We start from the raw sequence: 14,850 nt of genomic DNA on the forward strand, positions 1-14,850 counted from the left end.
AACCCTGAGGAACCAAACACAGCTCTCAGTCCACACTCATCTCAAGCCTCTAAGGCTCCACTGAAAGCAGACAGTCCACTTAATATAGAGCCATAGTGTAACAAGAAAAAACACCACAGTGAAGAAACCAAATATCTCCAACATGCCAAACAACAAACGCAAAAACCGAGGTAACAAGAACAAGGAAGACACTATGACGCCCCCAAATGAAAAAGACACCCCAATTCAAGATTATGAAGATGATGAGATCGAAGAAATGCAAGAAGCAGATCTCAAAAAATTGATAAGAACATTAAGAAGTTCTCAAAAACAAATTCTTGAACTACAGAAATCTTTAATGGGCAAGATAGAAAATCTCTCTCGTGAAAGTGAAATATTAAGGAGGAATCAAAATGAAATGAAACAACTAGTGGAACAAGAAACTCTGATAGTGACTAGAAATCATAATGAAATGAAGAGTTCAATAGATCAAATGACAAACACATTAGAGAGCCTTAAAAACAGAATGGGTGAAGCAGAAGAGAGAATATCAGACTTAGAAGACAGAGAACAGGAAAGGAAACAGGCAAACCAAAGAAAAGAAGAAGAAATTAGAAATCTAAAAAATATTGTCAGGAATCTACAGGATACTATTAAAAAACCCAACATTCGCGTTCTAGGAGTTCCTGAAGGCATGGAGAGGGAGAAAGGATTAGAAGGCATTTTCAGTGAGATACTAGCAGAAAATTTCCCAGGTTTGGAGAAGGACAGAGGCATCTTAGTACAGGAAGCTTATAGAACCCCTAATAAACATGACCAAAAGAGATCCTCACCACGACATGTTGTAATCAAACTCACCACAGTGAAACATAAAGAAAAGATCCTAAAAGGTGCAAGAGAGAAACGTCAGATCACTCTTAGAGGATCTCCAATTAGACTCACAGCAGACTTCTCATCAGAAACCCTACAAGCTAGAAGGGAATGGCGAGACATAGCCCAGGTACTAAGAGAGAAAAACTGCCAGCCCAGAATACTATATCCTGCAAAGCTCTCATTTGTGAATGAAGGTGAAATTAAGACTTTTCATAGCAAACAGAAACTGAAAGAATTTGTTGCCACTCATCCTGCCCTGCAAAAGATGCTTAAAGATGTCTTACACACAGAAACACAGAAACATGGTCACCAATATGAAAGAAGGTAAAGGAAGGAAACCTCACAGCAAAAGATCACAGGAAGCTCAATTTCTCTTTGACATAGAATTAAACTCTGATGCTCTGTTAAAGCAATGTGTTAAAGTAATCTATTATGTTCTCTTGATGTCTGTTAAATTCTAATTGTTCAAAAACAGCTGAATTTTTATTAAGAGCTATGGGTTATTTAAATATGTGCTTTTTTCAAAAATTTGAATAATCACCTTGTAACAATGATCAAATTTGTTCTATGTTATGTCATGATTTTAAGAAATCTTATTTCAACCAGATATTTTGGATTTTGAGCCTTCTTGGCATTCTTGACAGGCATTCAAAAAATCAAAGTTTCAAACAATCTGGTCTCTAAAATTTCCAGTAAATCCTGGACTTTGGTTTTTCCAGTTTGGGCCCACCTGAAAAAATCGAAGGACCTATGTCTCTCATCTTATAGAGACACCAACTAATCAGTCTATTTGGATTATATTAGAAGAACTGTCAAGATGTGATGTGGTACCAGACTTTAAGTTTCTATAATGGAAAATGCTATTAATACAAATGTTTGAGAATTAAAAAGTCTAATGATCTTGTGTTACTAGACATGATAGTTATCTTAATGAGAAAGCCCCAGAGGCTTAAAGGGTTAAATACTTGCAAAATCCTACAGGTGCTTTCAAAAATACTGTGAAGTAAGCAAGTGCCTCTTGTTGGTTGATGAGTTTATAATTTTAAACATGGCGACTTAAAGTCTTTTGTCATCCACAGTTATATATGATCTGCTGCTCATAAAACTAAAGCATTGTTGGCTCTGTGTTTAGCTGTCCTCCTATAGGTTCCTATGGACTTTTTCCAGCCACTTCTATTGTATTCAGTACTTTGGGATGGCTCTGTAAACAGATGAAGCCAATAATGTATTAACAGTACCAACTGAGAGAAAGTATGGTTAACTGAGGTTACTAAAAAGAAAAAGCAATTCAAATCAATTGGCAATCTAAAAAAGAGTTAAAGATTTTAAAAGCTATTATTAAAATTGCTATATTGGTCTATTATGCTATATTATATGTGTGTACATATTGTATGTCCACATGGGGAAATTTTATTAAGAGTTTTATTTTAAATGGCTTATAGATAAGATTGTCCATAAATTTAAGCTGCTAAAATCAATCAAAGATACATTTTAATTTGTGGGACCTGAATCTGTGTATCATATGTTTTAGACTTGTTGGTAGAAAGAAACTAAAAACATTTTAGATGGTTGTGCTTAAGTTTACTGGCTAAACAAACTACACCATGTTAGATATTTAAGAGGTGTTTTCAAATACATGATTCTTAAAATTTATAGAAGGCATTGGACCTTCTGGTAAATGTTTTCTTAAGTTGTTATCTAATGGTTGGAACGGTTTGCTAAGTATTCATGTGATATTGCTATTATCAGCAAGCGATCTAGAACTTGCTCCCTCATTTCTCTATTCTAAGCCCAACTTGTTCTTTCATTTCTCTATTCTCTTCAAGGTAGGAAACTAATTCTATCATAAAGGAATCTGTAGGATGCACAATTTAATCTTTAGACCTTATAAAAGAGATGGCTAACATTTTTCTGCAATAGCATAGCCAAAATAAGAACTCAAATAATAATCTCATAGCTAGATTCACTTCGCCATCAGCGAAGTATACAGTAAGTAGAAAAAACCTCCCTTTCAGACCAAAGGGAAAGAAAGTTTTAAAGTGAGAATATAATTTTCCTCATGGGCATTGTCTACCTTAGAAAAACTACTACAGAACATGCCTGTGACTATAGACTTGTAGTTCAGGCCACCGAAGATTAGAGATGGGAAACGGGCACTCCCTTGACTTGCATCCTCTGGTCTGCTTTAACACAAACCAGGAGGAAAAGAAAGCTAGGCAAAAGAAGCAATGGGTGGCAGGCCTATTAATGGCTGATCTGTACAGTGATCTGCCCTCAAGGAGACCCAACAGGCCAGTCCACTGCAGTGGCTTTCAATGTGGTAAGCCTGGGCTTCAGCAGAAGTCAGCTTGTGAAGAGCCCTGGCAGCTCTGCCAAGAGTTGGATCACTGGAAATGGACCTGCCCTGGAGTCGAAGGATGCCCAGGTCAGAGCCACAGATCTTATTGGCTCTAAGCTGAAAAGCCCTTCACTCAGCCCAACTTCCAAAGTGACCACTGCAGCTGAGGGGATGGTCAAGTAGGGTCAGCAACATTGCAGGCAGAACTGTAAATTTCTTGTTAGAGATGCCACCTGCCTTTACCTGGCCAGCTCTCCTCCCAGGCCAGCCAAGTAATGAAAGTCAACAGAGTGCCTTCCCCTAGGAGGTTCACACCTCCCTTAGGATATACCCCATGTGAAGAGATAGATAGGTCTGGGCCTCTTAACTTACAAGGCCTAAAGCCCACCAGATTATTATCAAGCCCCTTCTATCAGGTTCTATTTGCCTCTCAATCAGAAAACTTAATTGTAGCTTAGACAGCACCTTTCTTAGCTCCTCTAATAATGACTCTGTCCTTTGTTCTAGGCCCTGTCTAGCGCACTTGGGCCTCATTCCTTTGTAATCATAACCTCTACTCTACCACCAATGGCTCTACTCCCAATATGTGTGTACTGATGGTCCTCTTCCCCACTTAATGCTGTATAATTGTTCAAACCTGGTAAATGCCACTCTTAGGATCATTGGTTACTATCCTCACCCTGTCTTTTATGACCTTGTCTAAATATGATCAGAGTCGGCAAACTTGGAAGGCTTCCATAGCCTTGGCAACTCATGACGACAGCCTAGGATGGTTACTGGCGCCATAAACTAGAGTGTCAATTTGTTGGGTCAACAACAGGAGCCACTGTGCACTTGCTCCTCATGCGGGATCTCTGTCCTTAAAGTGCTGTACATTGTGATTTAATGCTATAACTAGTACTCAAACAGGATGTTTCACTTTGTGTTTCTATGTGGGTGCAAACTGTTGAAATCTTTATACTAAATTGATCTTCTGTATATAAAGAGAATTGAAAATGAATCTTGATGCAAATGGCAGGGGAGAGGGAGCGGGAGAGGGGAGGGTTGCGGGTGGGAGGGAAGTTATGGGAGGGGGAAGCCATTGTAATCCATAAGCTGTACACTGGAAATTTATATTCATTAAATAAAAGTTAAAAAAAAAAAGAAAAAAAAATTTGGGAAGTTGCAGATATCAAGTTCCAACCCCTTTTGCCCTTGTCCCCTTATCTCTGTGCCTCTGAGGTAACTGATGTCATGGTAACTGACAAGCCTACCCACAAATCTGTTATGGCACAGTTTGGCTCTGGGCCGCTTTTGTCTGTAAACAAATATAAGCAACTGGGGGGCGTGGCTAGGCGCAGCTGCTGCTGGATGGATGTGGACAAGTATGCGGCTGCCCGTGGACATCCGGCCATGTGTGTGTTCAGATGTCTCTGAGTGTGTGTCCAACCACAGCCATAGACACAAAGGTGGGTATCTCCTGTGGCACCACCACCTTTGGGGGCCAGTGGCTGTTCCGCCACTCTGAGTAAAGGAGATAGAAACCCACAAATGACCCTGAGATGTTCTCTGACTGTTGGGATCCAAATCTGGTGAGCCTGGGCCCTAAGCCCTGAGCATATAGTGAATTGCCTGGGTTGTTCTGATTCAGCAGGTCTAGGGTAAAGCCTCAGATTCTGTTTTCCTAATAGTTCCCAGGTAATATTACAGATGCAGTTCTGTGTACCATATAAATAAATACTGTTCAAAATATGAGTAATAAGGTCACAATGACCTACTTTTATATTATTTTCTGTGGATCTCATGTTGCTGGATATGACATATTTTTTTCTGTTCTGAAAAACCTTAAGAAAAGAAACATAAGACTCACAGTGACAGGAAACCACATGAAAGAACCATTTTCAGGATACATGAACATCCCATACTCTGGCTTGGTCATCTCTTCAAATATACAGTGGAAGAATTCTGACCGGACCCCTCCACTCTCCGGACGAATTTCTTTAACAAATCCAACCTAAGGGAAAACAACATTTCCTGGTCCACATTCAAAATGCAATGCTTCGATCACTATGGAAAACTTTTAAGCCTCTAACGTCCATTCCCGCAGTGATGAGAGTTACCAGAACCAAGTTATCTTTCCTTCTTGTAATCTGGGTTCCCTCCCTTTGCTACTGATTAGCAGGGGCCATGAACCTACTGACACCCAGACTGTTGTGTGGTGAGTACATGGATACTTTATACTGCCACATGTGTTATACAGAGGCGGAGACTGGCACTCTCTAATTATGCTAGTTTTCTTTTTTAATTAAAAAAAAATATTTCTTTTGGGGCTGACACTGTGGCGCTGTGGGTTGGGGCCCTGGCTTAGAGCAACAGCATCCCACATGGGCACAGTTCTAGCCCTGGCTGCTCTTCTTCCAATCCAGCTCTCTGCTATGGCCCAGGCCTTTGGGCCCCTGCACCCACATGGGAGATCCAGAAGAAGCTCCCGGCTCCTGGCTTTGGATCAGTGCAGCTCCAGCCATTGTGGCCATTTGGGGAGTGAACCAATGGATGAGATCTCTCTCTCTCTCTCTCTGCCTCTCTCTGTAACTCTTTCAAATAAATTTTTAAAAAATGAAAAAAGTATCTCTTTTATTTGACAGAAAGCACTTCCCATCAACTGGTTCATTCCCCAAACGACCAAAAGTGCCACCCAACAGAAATCCTACAGGTACCTGTTACAGATCAAAGAGAAGCTAGTTCCCCACACTCATGCAGATGTTTAAGCTCTGCTGTCTTGATGTTAAGGGTGGGGACCTGATCTGGTGGAGGTCTTCAGGTCTTTGTAGGACACGTGCCCTCAGAAGGTAGTTCTCATGAGAGGGTTGTTTATTTGAATTCAAGTTCAGCCTAACTTTTCTGTTTCCCAGTTGACCATGCGATCATTCCTACACCATGACCAGCCTCCACCAGATCCGCACCGTGACCTCCAATCTATAAGCAGAAATAGAGCTTTTCCTTCACAAGAAGCAAAGTTAAAGTAATGGAAAAGGAAATAAAACAGCACCCACAAAGGATGAAGTGAAGGATGCCTGGAATTGAAATCCTTCATCTAAAACTAGAGCTAAAATGTAGGAAAAGCATCCATTCCGTCTGCTTCTTGGTCATCACATGAGTAGCCCCAATTCTTAACGCTTCCTTGAACAATGTCTTTTGCACGTGACTGTGTGTTTCCTCCCACTGCACAGGCTTAGTATATTTCCCCCAGTCCTTGACTTCAGTTCAGCTGTGTGGCTGTTTTGACTACAGCAATGTTTGTTGCATGATTTTTTTTTTTTTTTTTTTTTTTTTTTTTTTTTTTTTTTTGACAGGCAGAGTGGACAGTGAGAGAGAGAAACAGAGAGAAAGGTCTTCCTTTTTGCCGTTGGTTCACCCTCCAATGGCCGCCGCGGTAGTGCGCTGCGGCCGGCGCACCGCGCTGTTCCGATGGCAGGAGCCAGGTACTTATCCTGGTCTCCCATGGGGTGCAGAGCCCAAACACTTGGGCCATCCTCCACTGCACTCCCTGGCCACAGCAGAGAGCTGGCCTGGAAGAGGGGCAACCGGGACAGGATCGGTGCCCCGACTGGGACTAGAACCCGGTGTGCCGGCGCCGCAAGGCGGAGGATTAGCCTGTTGAGCCACGGCGCCGGCCTGTTGCATGATCTTTACCTTGCACTTCTGGCACTGCTGTGAGAAGAATGTGCTTGCTGATCACAGGAGGAAGAGGAAGGGCATACAAAGCAGAACCACACCAGCCCAGCCAGGCCTATCCCTGGCCAATCCCAGACACGTAAACACACTCAGACAAACTCTGCAAAGCCACCCAAGTGACTTCAGCTTACACCAGCAGAGTCTGAGCTAAACTGCAGATCTGTAAACTAAGGTACTGCTATTTAGGTAAAGGCCTTTAGGCTTACATGGGTATGGTTCATTATGAAGCCATAAGTAGTTAATAGTTAACTCATAGCCCACTGTGAAACTGAACATCTCATTACTGTTCTTGGAAGGGTGAGAGGGGAATCTTGAAATGGTAAGGCTGACCACCATGGCTTCAAGCGCAGGCTCTCGGACAGTAAAAGCATTCAGCGACACCTTTTTACCGTACCACCAATACTTTGCAGAAGTCAGAGCTTTCAGCAGCGTTTAATTGACGCAGTGCATCTTCAACCAGGTGACTTCGTCTGACTCTAAGTTGAAATATGGGAGGTTCAGGGTTTCTTTGTAGCAATGGGTGTTCTAAAACCATTTCTGTCATTTCTATCGTTTTTAAACCCTAGAATAAGAAAGAGCTGAGTTAGTTTCATTTTTTGACCTCATTGGAATCCAAGGGATTAATACTTCTAATGAACATATTTCGTGTACATAACAGTTAATCCTAGCATTGCTATGTATACTCACATGGTAATTATGCAAATGAGCATCATGCCTAAACTACAGGATTGGACAAACCATGACACCTAGGAACTGTGTACAGCAGATCAGTCATTGCAGATGGACAGCCCAATAATGAAAAGCTGTCTCAGGCCGGCACCACAACTCACTTGGCTAATCCTCCACCTGCGGTGCCAGCACCCCGGGGTTCTAGCCCCGGTCGGGGTGCCGGATTCTGACCCGGTTGCTCCTCTTCCAGTCCAGCTCTCTGCTGTGACCCGGGAAGGCAGTGGAGGATGGCCCAAGTGCTTGGGCCCTGTACCCGCTTGGAAGACCAGGTGGAAGCACCTGGCTCCTGGCTTCGGATCAGTCCATTGCACCGACCGTGGCAGCCATTTTGGGGGGGTGAACCAACGGAAAAAGGAAGACCTTTCTCTCTGTCTCTCTCTCTCTCTAACTCTACCTAGCCAAAAAAAAAAAAAAAAAAAAAAAGCTATCTCAGGTCACTTAGAATACAAAATATGCTTCTCAAAGGAAATATTGGTATTCAACATGCTGAGACATTCATTGACCGTCAGACCTAAGAAGCAGAGTGCTAGCATCATAACCTTAAGAAGAGAAGGGCAGTTCAGCAGCTCAGGGACATTGTGTGAACTACAGGGAAAGGGCAAGAGGCAAGGCTTAGAGAAGACCGAATCTCTTCTATAAAATTCTGAGGATGCAGCTACTAAATCTTTCAACTGCACTGGAACTCTCAAAATAGACCTCAAGTGGCCCCATTTTGTAGACAGAAATGCTCCATACACCCTAACTGATACTGCTCTTTAGGTTTCCTGAGTTATCAACATTCCCTCACCACTTTAATCCCTGCTCTTGTTTCTTCTGAATTCCTTCATATTAGAAATTTACTGTTGAACTTGCTTTCCTTGCTTTGACCTTCAACACATCTCTAGGGTTTGGTATATCACCAGAACAAGAGGGTATTTAGGACTCAAAAACCGATGTGGCCCCCTTGGGACTTGTCTTGCATTCGTGGCAGCAAGACCAGTGGATCACAGTGATCTTGGTCCAGATTTTTGTGGCTGGGTATGTTTGCCTACAGCAGCTCTGTACATGCACCCCTGAAAATGTACCTCTGATTTAGGGCCTGGAAAGTCCACGCCACCACTCTACACTGAGCAATGAAACCACTAGATTCTTCTGGGTTTTCCTTTAGGTGATTTTTTCCTTCCCTTTCTTTTTCTCTTTCCCTTTCCTTTCTCTTTCCTTCCCTGAGGCTCAGGCGTCTACAGCTCTGGGATGTTTTCGTAATACAAGGGTACTTCAAAATGTTTACGGAAAATGAAATTTAAAGATAAGTTTAGGGGCCGGCGCCATGTCGCAGTAGGTTAATCCTCTGCCTGTGGCACTGGCATCCCATATGGGTGCCAATTCTAGTCCTGGCTGCTCCTCTTCCAGTCCATCTCTCTGCTATGGCCTGGGAAAGCAGTAGAGGATAGCCCAAGTCCTTGGGCCCCTGCAACCATGTGGGAGACTGGAGGAAGCTCCTGGCTTCTGGCTTCGGATCGGCGCAGCTCCAGCTGTTGTGGCCATTTGGGGAGTGAACAGATGGAAGACCTTTCTCTCTGTTTCTCCCTCTCACTGTCTGTAACTCTACCTCTCAAATAAATAAAATCTTTAAAATATATATATAAGTTTATTTTAGTGCAAAACAAATTTGAATTCATACATATGGGGTAGATGTTTGGCTTGGTGGCTAAGATGCTCATTGGGATAACCACAGTGTGCCTGAGTTTGAAGTAGGCTTCTGACTCTAGCTTTCTGCTGATGAGTATCCTTAAAGGTAGCAATGATAGCTTGAGTAACTGGGCTTCTACCACTCATATGGGAGACCTAGATTGAGTTCCCAGCTACCAGCCTTGCCCAGCCCAGCCCAGCCCAGCCAGGGAAGTGAAATAGCACAATGAGCTTTCTTTCTCTCTCTGCATCTCAAAAAGTAAATAAAAATTTTAAAAGAATACTACTTACATTAAAAAAAATCCATGCATTTAGGGCTTTCAAGATAATATATATGCATATAAAAATGCACACTATGAGAAAATGCATATTATGAAAAAAATGGAGTTTAACAACTTTTTAAGTTTATTTTTAATTATTTTAAAGGCAAGGTTATAGATATATATGTATATTTATATATACACACATTTTTGTATATGTATAGAGAAAGAGAGAAATAGAGAGATTTTTCATCTTCTGGTTCACTTCCCAAGTGCCTACAACAGACAGGCCTGGGCCAGGTCAAAGCCAGAAGCCCAGAACCCAATCCGTGTCTCCCAAGTGGGTGGCAGGGACTTGAGCCATTATCTGCTACCTCCCAGCATGCACATTAGCAGAAAGCTGGATCAGAACTGGAGGCAGGACTCAATCCCAGGTACCCTAGTTTGGGATGTGAGTGTCCTAAGCTGCAGTTTAACCTGCTGTGCAACTACATGGAGTTCAAAAAATTTGTGTACCACAGTAAATTTATCTTTCAATTTCACCTTTTCACTTTTTGGCATACCATCCTACTGATTGCTCAGTAGTATGTCCCATGGCCCTGGGTGACAGGTAGTAGTATCTGGCAAAGTCCTCCACTGACTATAGCAGGAAGAGGTTTCTATACCTTCTCTCATCTAACCAAGAGCTGGGTTGGAAAGACACATCTTATATTATTCTTCTGCCTCTCTTGTCTATATTCTCTACTCCTCTTGTCTATATATTGGGTTTTCCTTTCTACAATGACACATATGAACTGTTTGGCACTTATCCCCTTTAAAGAACAGGATTGTGATATCTGCTTTCCAATTTCACTCCATTTCTTCCTCAGTCTTTCCTAATGTACTGCCGACCTCGGTCCACTATCCAGGTCAGCCTCAACTCCTCAATAACAGAAGAGACAGATTCAACAGGGAGAAACACTGTGATGGAAGAAAATATCAGGGAGGGAAGGATTTGCTTAAGAGAGACTTATGGGGAGATCAGGTTTGGGAAGGAAAGGCTTAATCTACTTTCTCCACTTACCAAGGATGTTAGGAAAATAAAAACAGAGATAGTTCAGAAACAAAATAAAAGATCACCTGGTCAAATCTATTTATAAACATACTGATAACAGATATTCTTTAACAGTAACCAGAGGGGCAGGCTTTACCTATGGCAGGCTACTAATAGGATGTGCCTTGTGTTTAGATTGCCTATTGTAAATAAACCTGGAAGTGATGAATTCATGGAGCATGGCACACTGGGATATGGCATATAAGCTCCGTAATTAACAGAGTAGGAAAAGAAAATGTTTCCTAACTGAAATGGCTCCTTTAGTGAATATGGTATCTTATACTTATCTATGTCTCCTCTAGATGGCCTATGTCCTCTGAGGTATTAATAAAAGTCACTAGTGAATGTGATTTCTAATTCATATCTTTTTTTTTTGATAGGCAGAGTTAGACAGTGAGAGAGAGACAGAGAGAAAGAGCTTCCTTCCGTTGGTTCACCTCCCAAATGGCCACTACGGCCAGTGCGCTGCAGCCGGCGTGCTGCGCCGATCCAAAGCCAGGAGCCAGGTGCTTCCTCCTGGTCTCCCATGCGGGTGCAGGGCCCAAACACTTAGGCCATCCTCCACTGCCCTCCTGGGTCACAGCAGAGAGCTGGACTAGAAGAGGGGCAACCGGGACAGAACCAGCACCCCAACCGGGACTAGAACCCCGAGTGCCAGTGCCACAGGTGGAGGATTAGCCTAGTGAGCTGCAGCGCTGGCCTCTAATTCATATCTTTATAGAATAAATGCAGGGCCAGCACTGTGGCTCACTTGGCTAATCCTCCGCCTGCAGCACCAGCATCCCATATGGACGTTGGGTCCTAGTCCCGGTTGCTCCTCTTCTAGTCCAGCTCTCTGCTGTGGCCTGGGAGGGCAGTGGAGGATGGCCCAGGTGCTTGGGCGCCTGCACCCGCATGGGAGACCAGGAGGAAGCACTTGGCTCCTGGCTTCAGATAGGTGCAGCACGCCAGCTGTAGCGGCCATTTGGGGAGTGAACCAATGGAAGGAAGACCTTTTCTCTCTCTCTCTCTCTCTCTCTCTCTCTCTCTCTCTCACTAACTCTACCTGTCAAATAAGTAAAAAATAAATAAATAAATAAATAAATGCATAGATAAATAGATACAATCCTTAACTGAGGCATAACATAGAAAACAAGCCTCAGCAATTAAAAACGAATGCTTGGAAAACCTTCAGCACAGTGTCCGAGGAATAAGCAGTATGTACACCTGAGAATGAAGGCTGACAGGAATAAAGAAACACGATAGCATGTGGAAATAAGACAACTACCAGAAAGGACTGGAAGGGTGAGAGTAAGTGGAAAACAGAATAAACTCACTGGCTAATAGGCATTATCTGAGAATAAAAGAAAAATCAAGCTTCAAGAAACCTAGAGATATTAAAATCCAAAGACCAGCACTAAGAACAAAGTAGTGTCAATACTGAAATTGATTAGAGGAAGAGAGGAGAGCTGGAAAGTTCAGTTTGCTAGTCTCAGCACTGCTCACAGTAGGGAAACAATAGGTAAACATCCTATAATAATGTGAAATGCAAGTTAAAATTAAATTGAGCAGTCGGTCTTCAGCCTGGTGTCTAAGATACCAGTTAAGTCGCCCATATCCCAGATCACAGTGTCTGGGTTCAATGCTTGCCTCAAGCTTCTGATTCCGGTTTCCTGCTTATGCACACCCTGGGAGGCAGCAGTGATGGCTCAAGTAACTGAGTTCCTGCCCCAACATGGGGTACCTGGATTCAATTTCTGGCTCCCAGCTTTGGCCCTGTCAAGGAGCCATTTTGGGCATTTGGGGAGTGAATCAGCAATAGGAGCTCCTTCTCTTTGTCTGTTCTCTGCACCTCTCAAATAAATAAAATTTTTTAAGTTAAACTGAAATATGATTAACTCATCATATTGGACAGATTACAGAGATTGGTGACACTGTGCATTGGTGAAAGCATGTGGAAGAGGCATTTCATACACTGATGGTAGGAACATCAATTGGTACAAACTACATAAGATGATTTGGCAACATTTCATAAGTACAGGAAAAGGGCCAAGCATTACTCTACTGTCTTATGTAAGTGGATTTTTTATGTAAGTGGATTTTTTAACCATTGTAGGGTAAGCAAATATCCCTGACTGATGAGGAAAAGTTTTGCTTTTTTCTTTTAAATAGAATTCCAATTAACAACTTTGAAGGGAGTGGTAAGATTAGAAACACCACCATATGGCAAACCTGAATAAAAACAATGCATGTAATTATTAAACAGTCTATGTGTATAAAAGTTCAAAAGACTGACAGGAAACACTGCAACGGAAGACTCTTGTGGTTGTCACGTGAACCCCCTGGTGAATCTCAGCATGAACAAGACTGAGACAACCAGGACAAATGCATTAGGGCACAGAAAGGTAGAAAGAAATTGAGCCTGGGGTTTGCTTTAAAATATTCCAGCAAAAACAGTAACAACAAAATCAGCAGATAAAGAAACCATGGCAATATGTTGATAAGTGGTGTATCTTGGTGATTAGATCATATCTGTGGGTTATATAGGTTTGAAACTTTACATAGAAAAAAAAAAAAAAAAAAACAGGGACCAGGTGATGATTTGAGTGTGTATCCCAAATGTTCATATGTTAGAACACTGGTCCCCAGTGTGGTGGTATCAAGCTGATGAAAACTTTAAGAGGTGGGGTCTAATGGGAGGTGGTTATGTCACCCGGCACCTCCCTCAGTAGGGATTACTGCTGGTATCTAGGGGTGAGTTGGTTTTCCTGAGAGGGGATTATAAAGCCAGGCATGTAGTTGGCCTTTTTAGCAAGTTGTCTTTTTGCTCCATTACATTCTTAAGCCTCCAGAACCACAAGTTAAATGAGCCTCTTTAAAGTCCTCAGCCCCAGGTATTTCATTATAGCAATACAAAATGGACTAATATAACATACATACCTCAATTTTTATATATGAAGCTACTTGTAATAATATAATTTTGGACTGCAAATTAAAGATAAATGGGAAATCACTGAAAACAACAAGACTGGAATTTTCTGCAGTTTTCTAAAAAAATAAAGAGACAATTATTTTTAAAATTAAAAGAAAAAAATCATTCCATTACCTTATCAACTAAAATTATTTCCCTCTATGATGCTGGAATTCTTGGAATTCTCAAAATTCAAATTATCTAACAATAAATTTTTGAGAAAACAGATTTGCTTTATAAGTGAAAAATCTTTTTAAGTTTTTAATGATCATCTGTTTTAGCAAAGTCAGCATTACATTTATGTATTAACTACATACTACTAAGTTATCCCACTTTCAAGTATGAACATTGTGGTAAGTGCAAACATTATTCTAACCATGTTCTGTTTCCGAAAGAGCCGTCTTTTTGTCTCGAGGTAAAAGTTTAAGTTGGAAAGTTCATCTATGTTGAAAGTATTTTCTGGCAGTCGACGGATAGTTTTGTTTACCTAAAGAGAACAGGACATTAGAATTTCACTTTCTATCAATAAATGATTTAATCTAGGTTATACAGATATATACATATGGTGATGATATCAATAACCAAAATAGATGTCCACAAACTTAATACATTTGTCAATGATGAAACAGTTACACAATTTCCATTTTCTTCCCTACAATTTCTCCAATTTTCATAAAAAAAAAAAACATTGTCAAAGATATAGGATGCTGGCAGTGGGGATTAATAAACTAATCCATAGGGCTTGGGTTTACTGGAAACTTTCCAGATCTTCAGTCTGAAAGTACCATGAAAAGCCAATGTACTCTGGACACATTCAGCATTTTCTCCATTAATTAACGAAAATTATTTTGGCACACACTATTTTTTCAGGCATAGGACAAACTATAACATAAAAACTGACCTGGATTCTTCTAATACATGTCAATATTTATTATAAAGATACAGTAACGAGGACAATGTTGAACAAGAATAGATGAACAGGGGCCAGCCATGTGGCGCAGTGGATTAAGTTACCACTTGCAGCCAGAGTGCCAGTTCAAATTCTGGCTGCTCTGCTTCTGATGCAGCTTCATGTGAATGTGTCTGGAAAAGCAGCAGATAATGGCCCAAGTGCTTTGGCCCCTGCCACCTTCATGTGAGACTCAAACGGAGTTCCAGGCTCCTGACCCCAGCCTAGCCCAGCCCTGACCATGGCAGCCATGTGGACGGTGAAACAGTGATGGAAGAGCTCTCTCTCTCTCTCTCC

The 14,850-nt window shown here is 41.7% G+C and overlaps 1 protein-coding gene across 2 annotated transcripts in view; it reads right to left on the bottom strand.

The window, feature by feature from the left end:
- The window catches only part of HERC6 (HECT and RLD domain containing E3 ubiquitin protein ligase family member 6), a 58,964-nt gene that overhangs the window by 12,028 nt on the left and 32,086 nt on the right, over positions 1 to 14,850 (bottom strand). For both annotated transcript variants that reach the window (XM_062199874.1, XM_062199873.1), the window contains 4 exons: positions 13,981 to 14,091; positions 13,574 to 13,681; positions 7,299 to 7,466; positions 5,040 to 5,183 (listed from right to left, as the gene is read on the bottom strand). In XM_062199874.1, the coding sequence (XP_062055858.1) occupies positions 5,040 to 5,183; positions 7,299 to 7,466; positions 13,574 to 13,681; positions 13,981 to 14,091 (531 nt within the window). The remainder of the gene's footprint in view (positions 1 to 5,039; positions 5,184 to 7,298; positions 7,467 to 13,573; positions 13,682 to 13,980; positions 14,092 to 14,850) is intronic.

This window comes from Lepus europaeus, chromosome 8, assembly GCF_033115175.1.
Source record: "Lepus europaeus isolate LE1 chromosome 8, mLepTim1.pri, whole genome shotgun sequence".
NCBI lineage: Eukaryota > Metazoa > Chordata > Mammalia > Lagomorpha > Leporidae > Lepus > Lepus europaeus.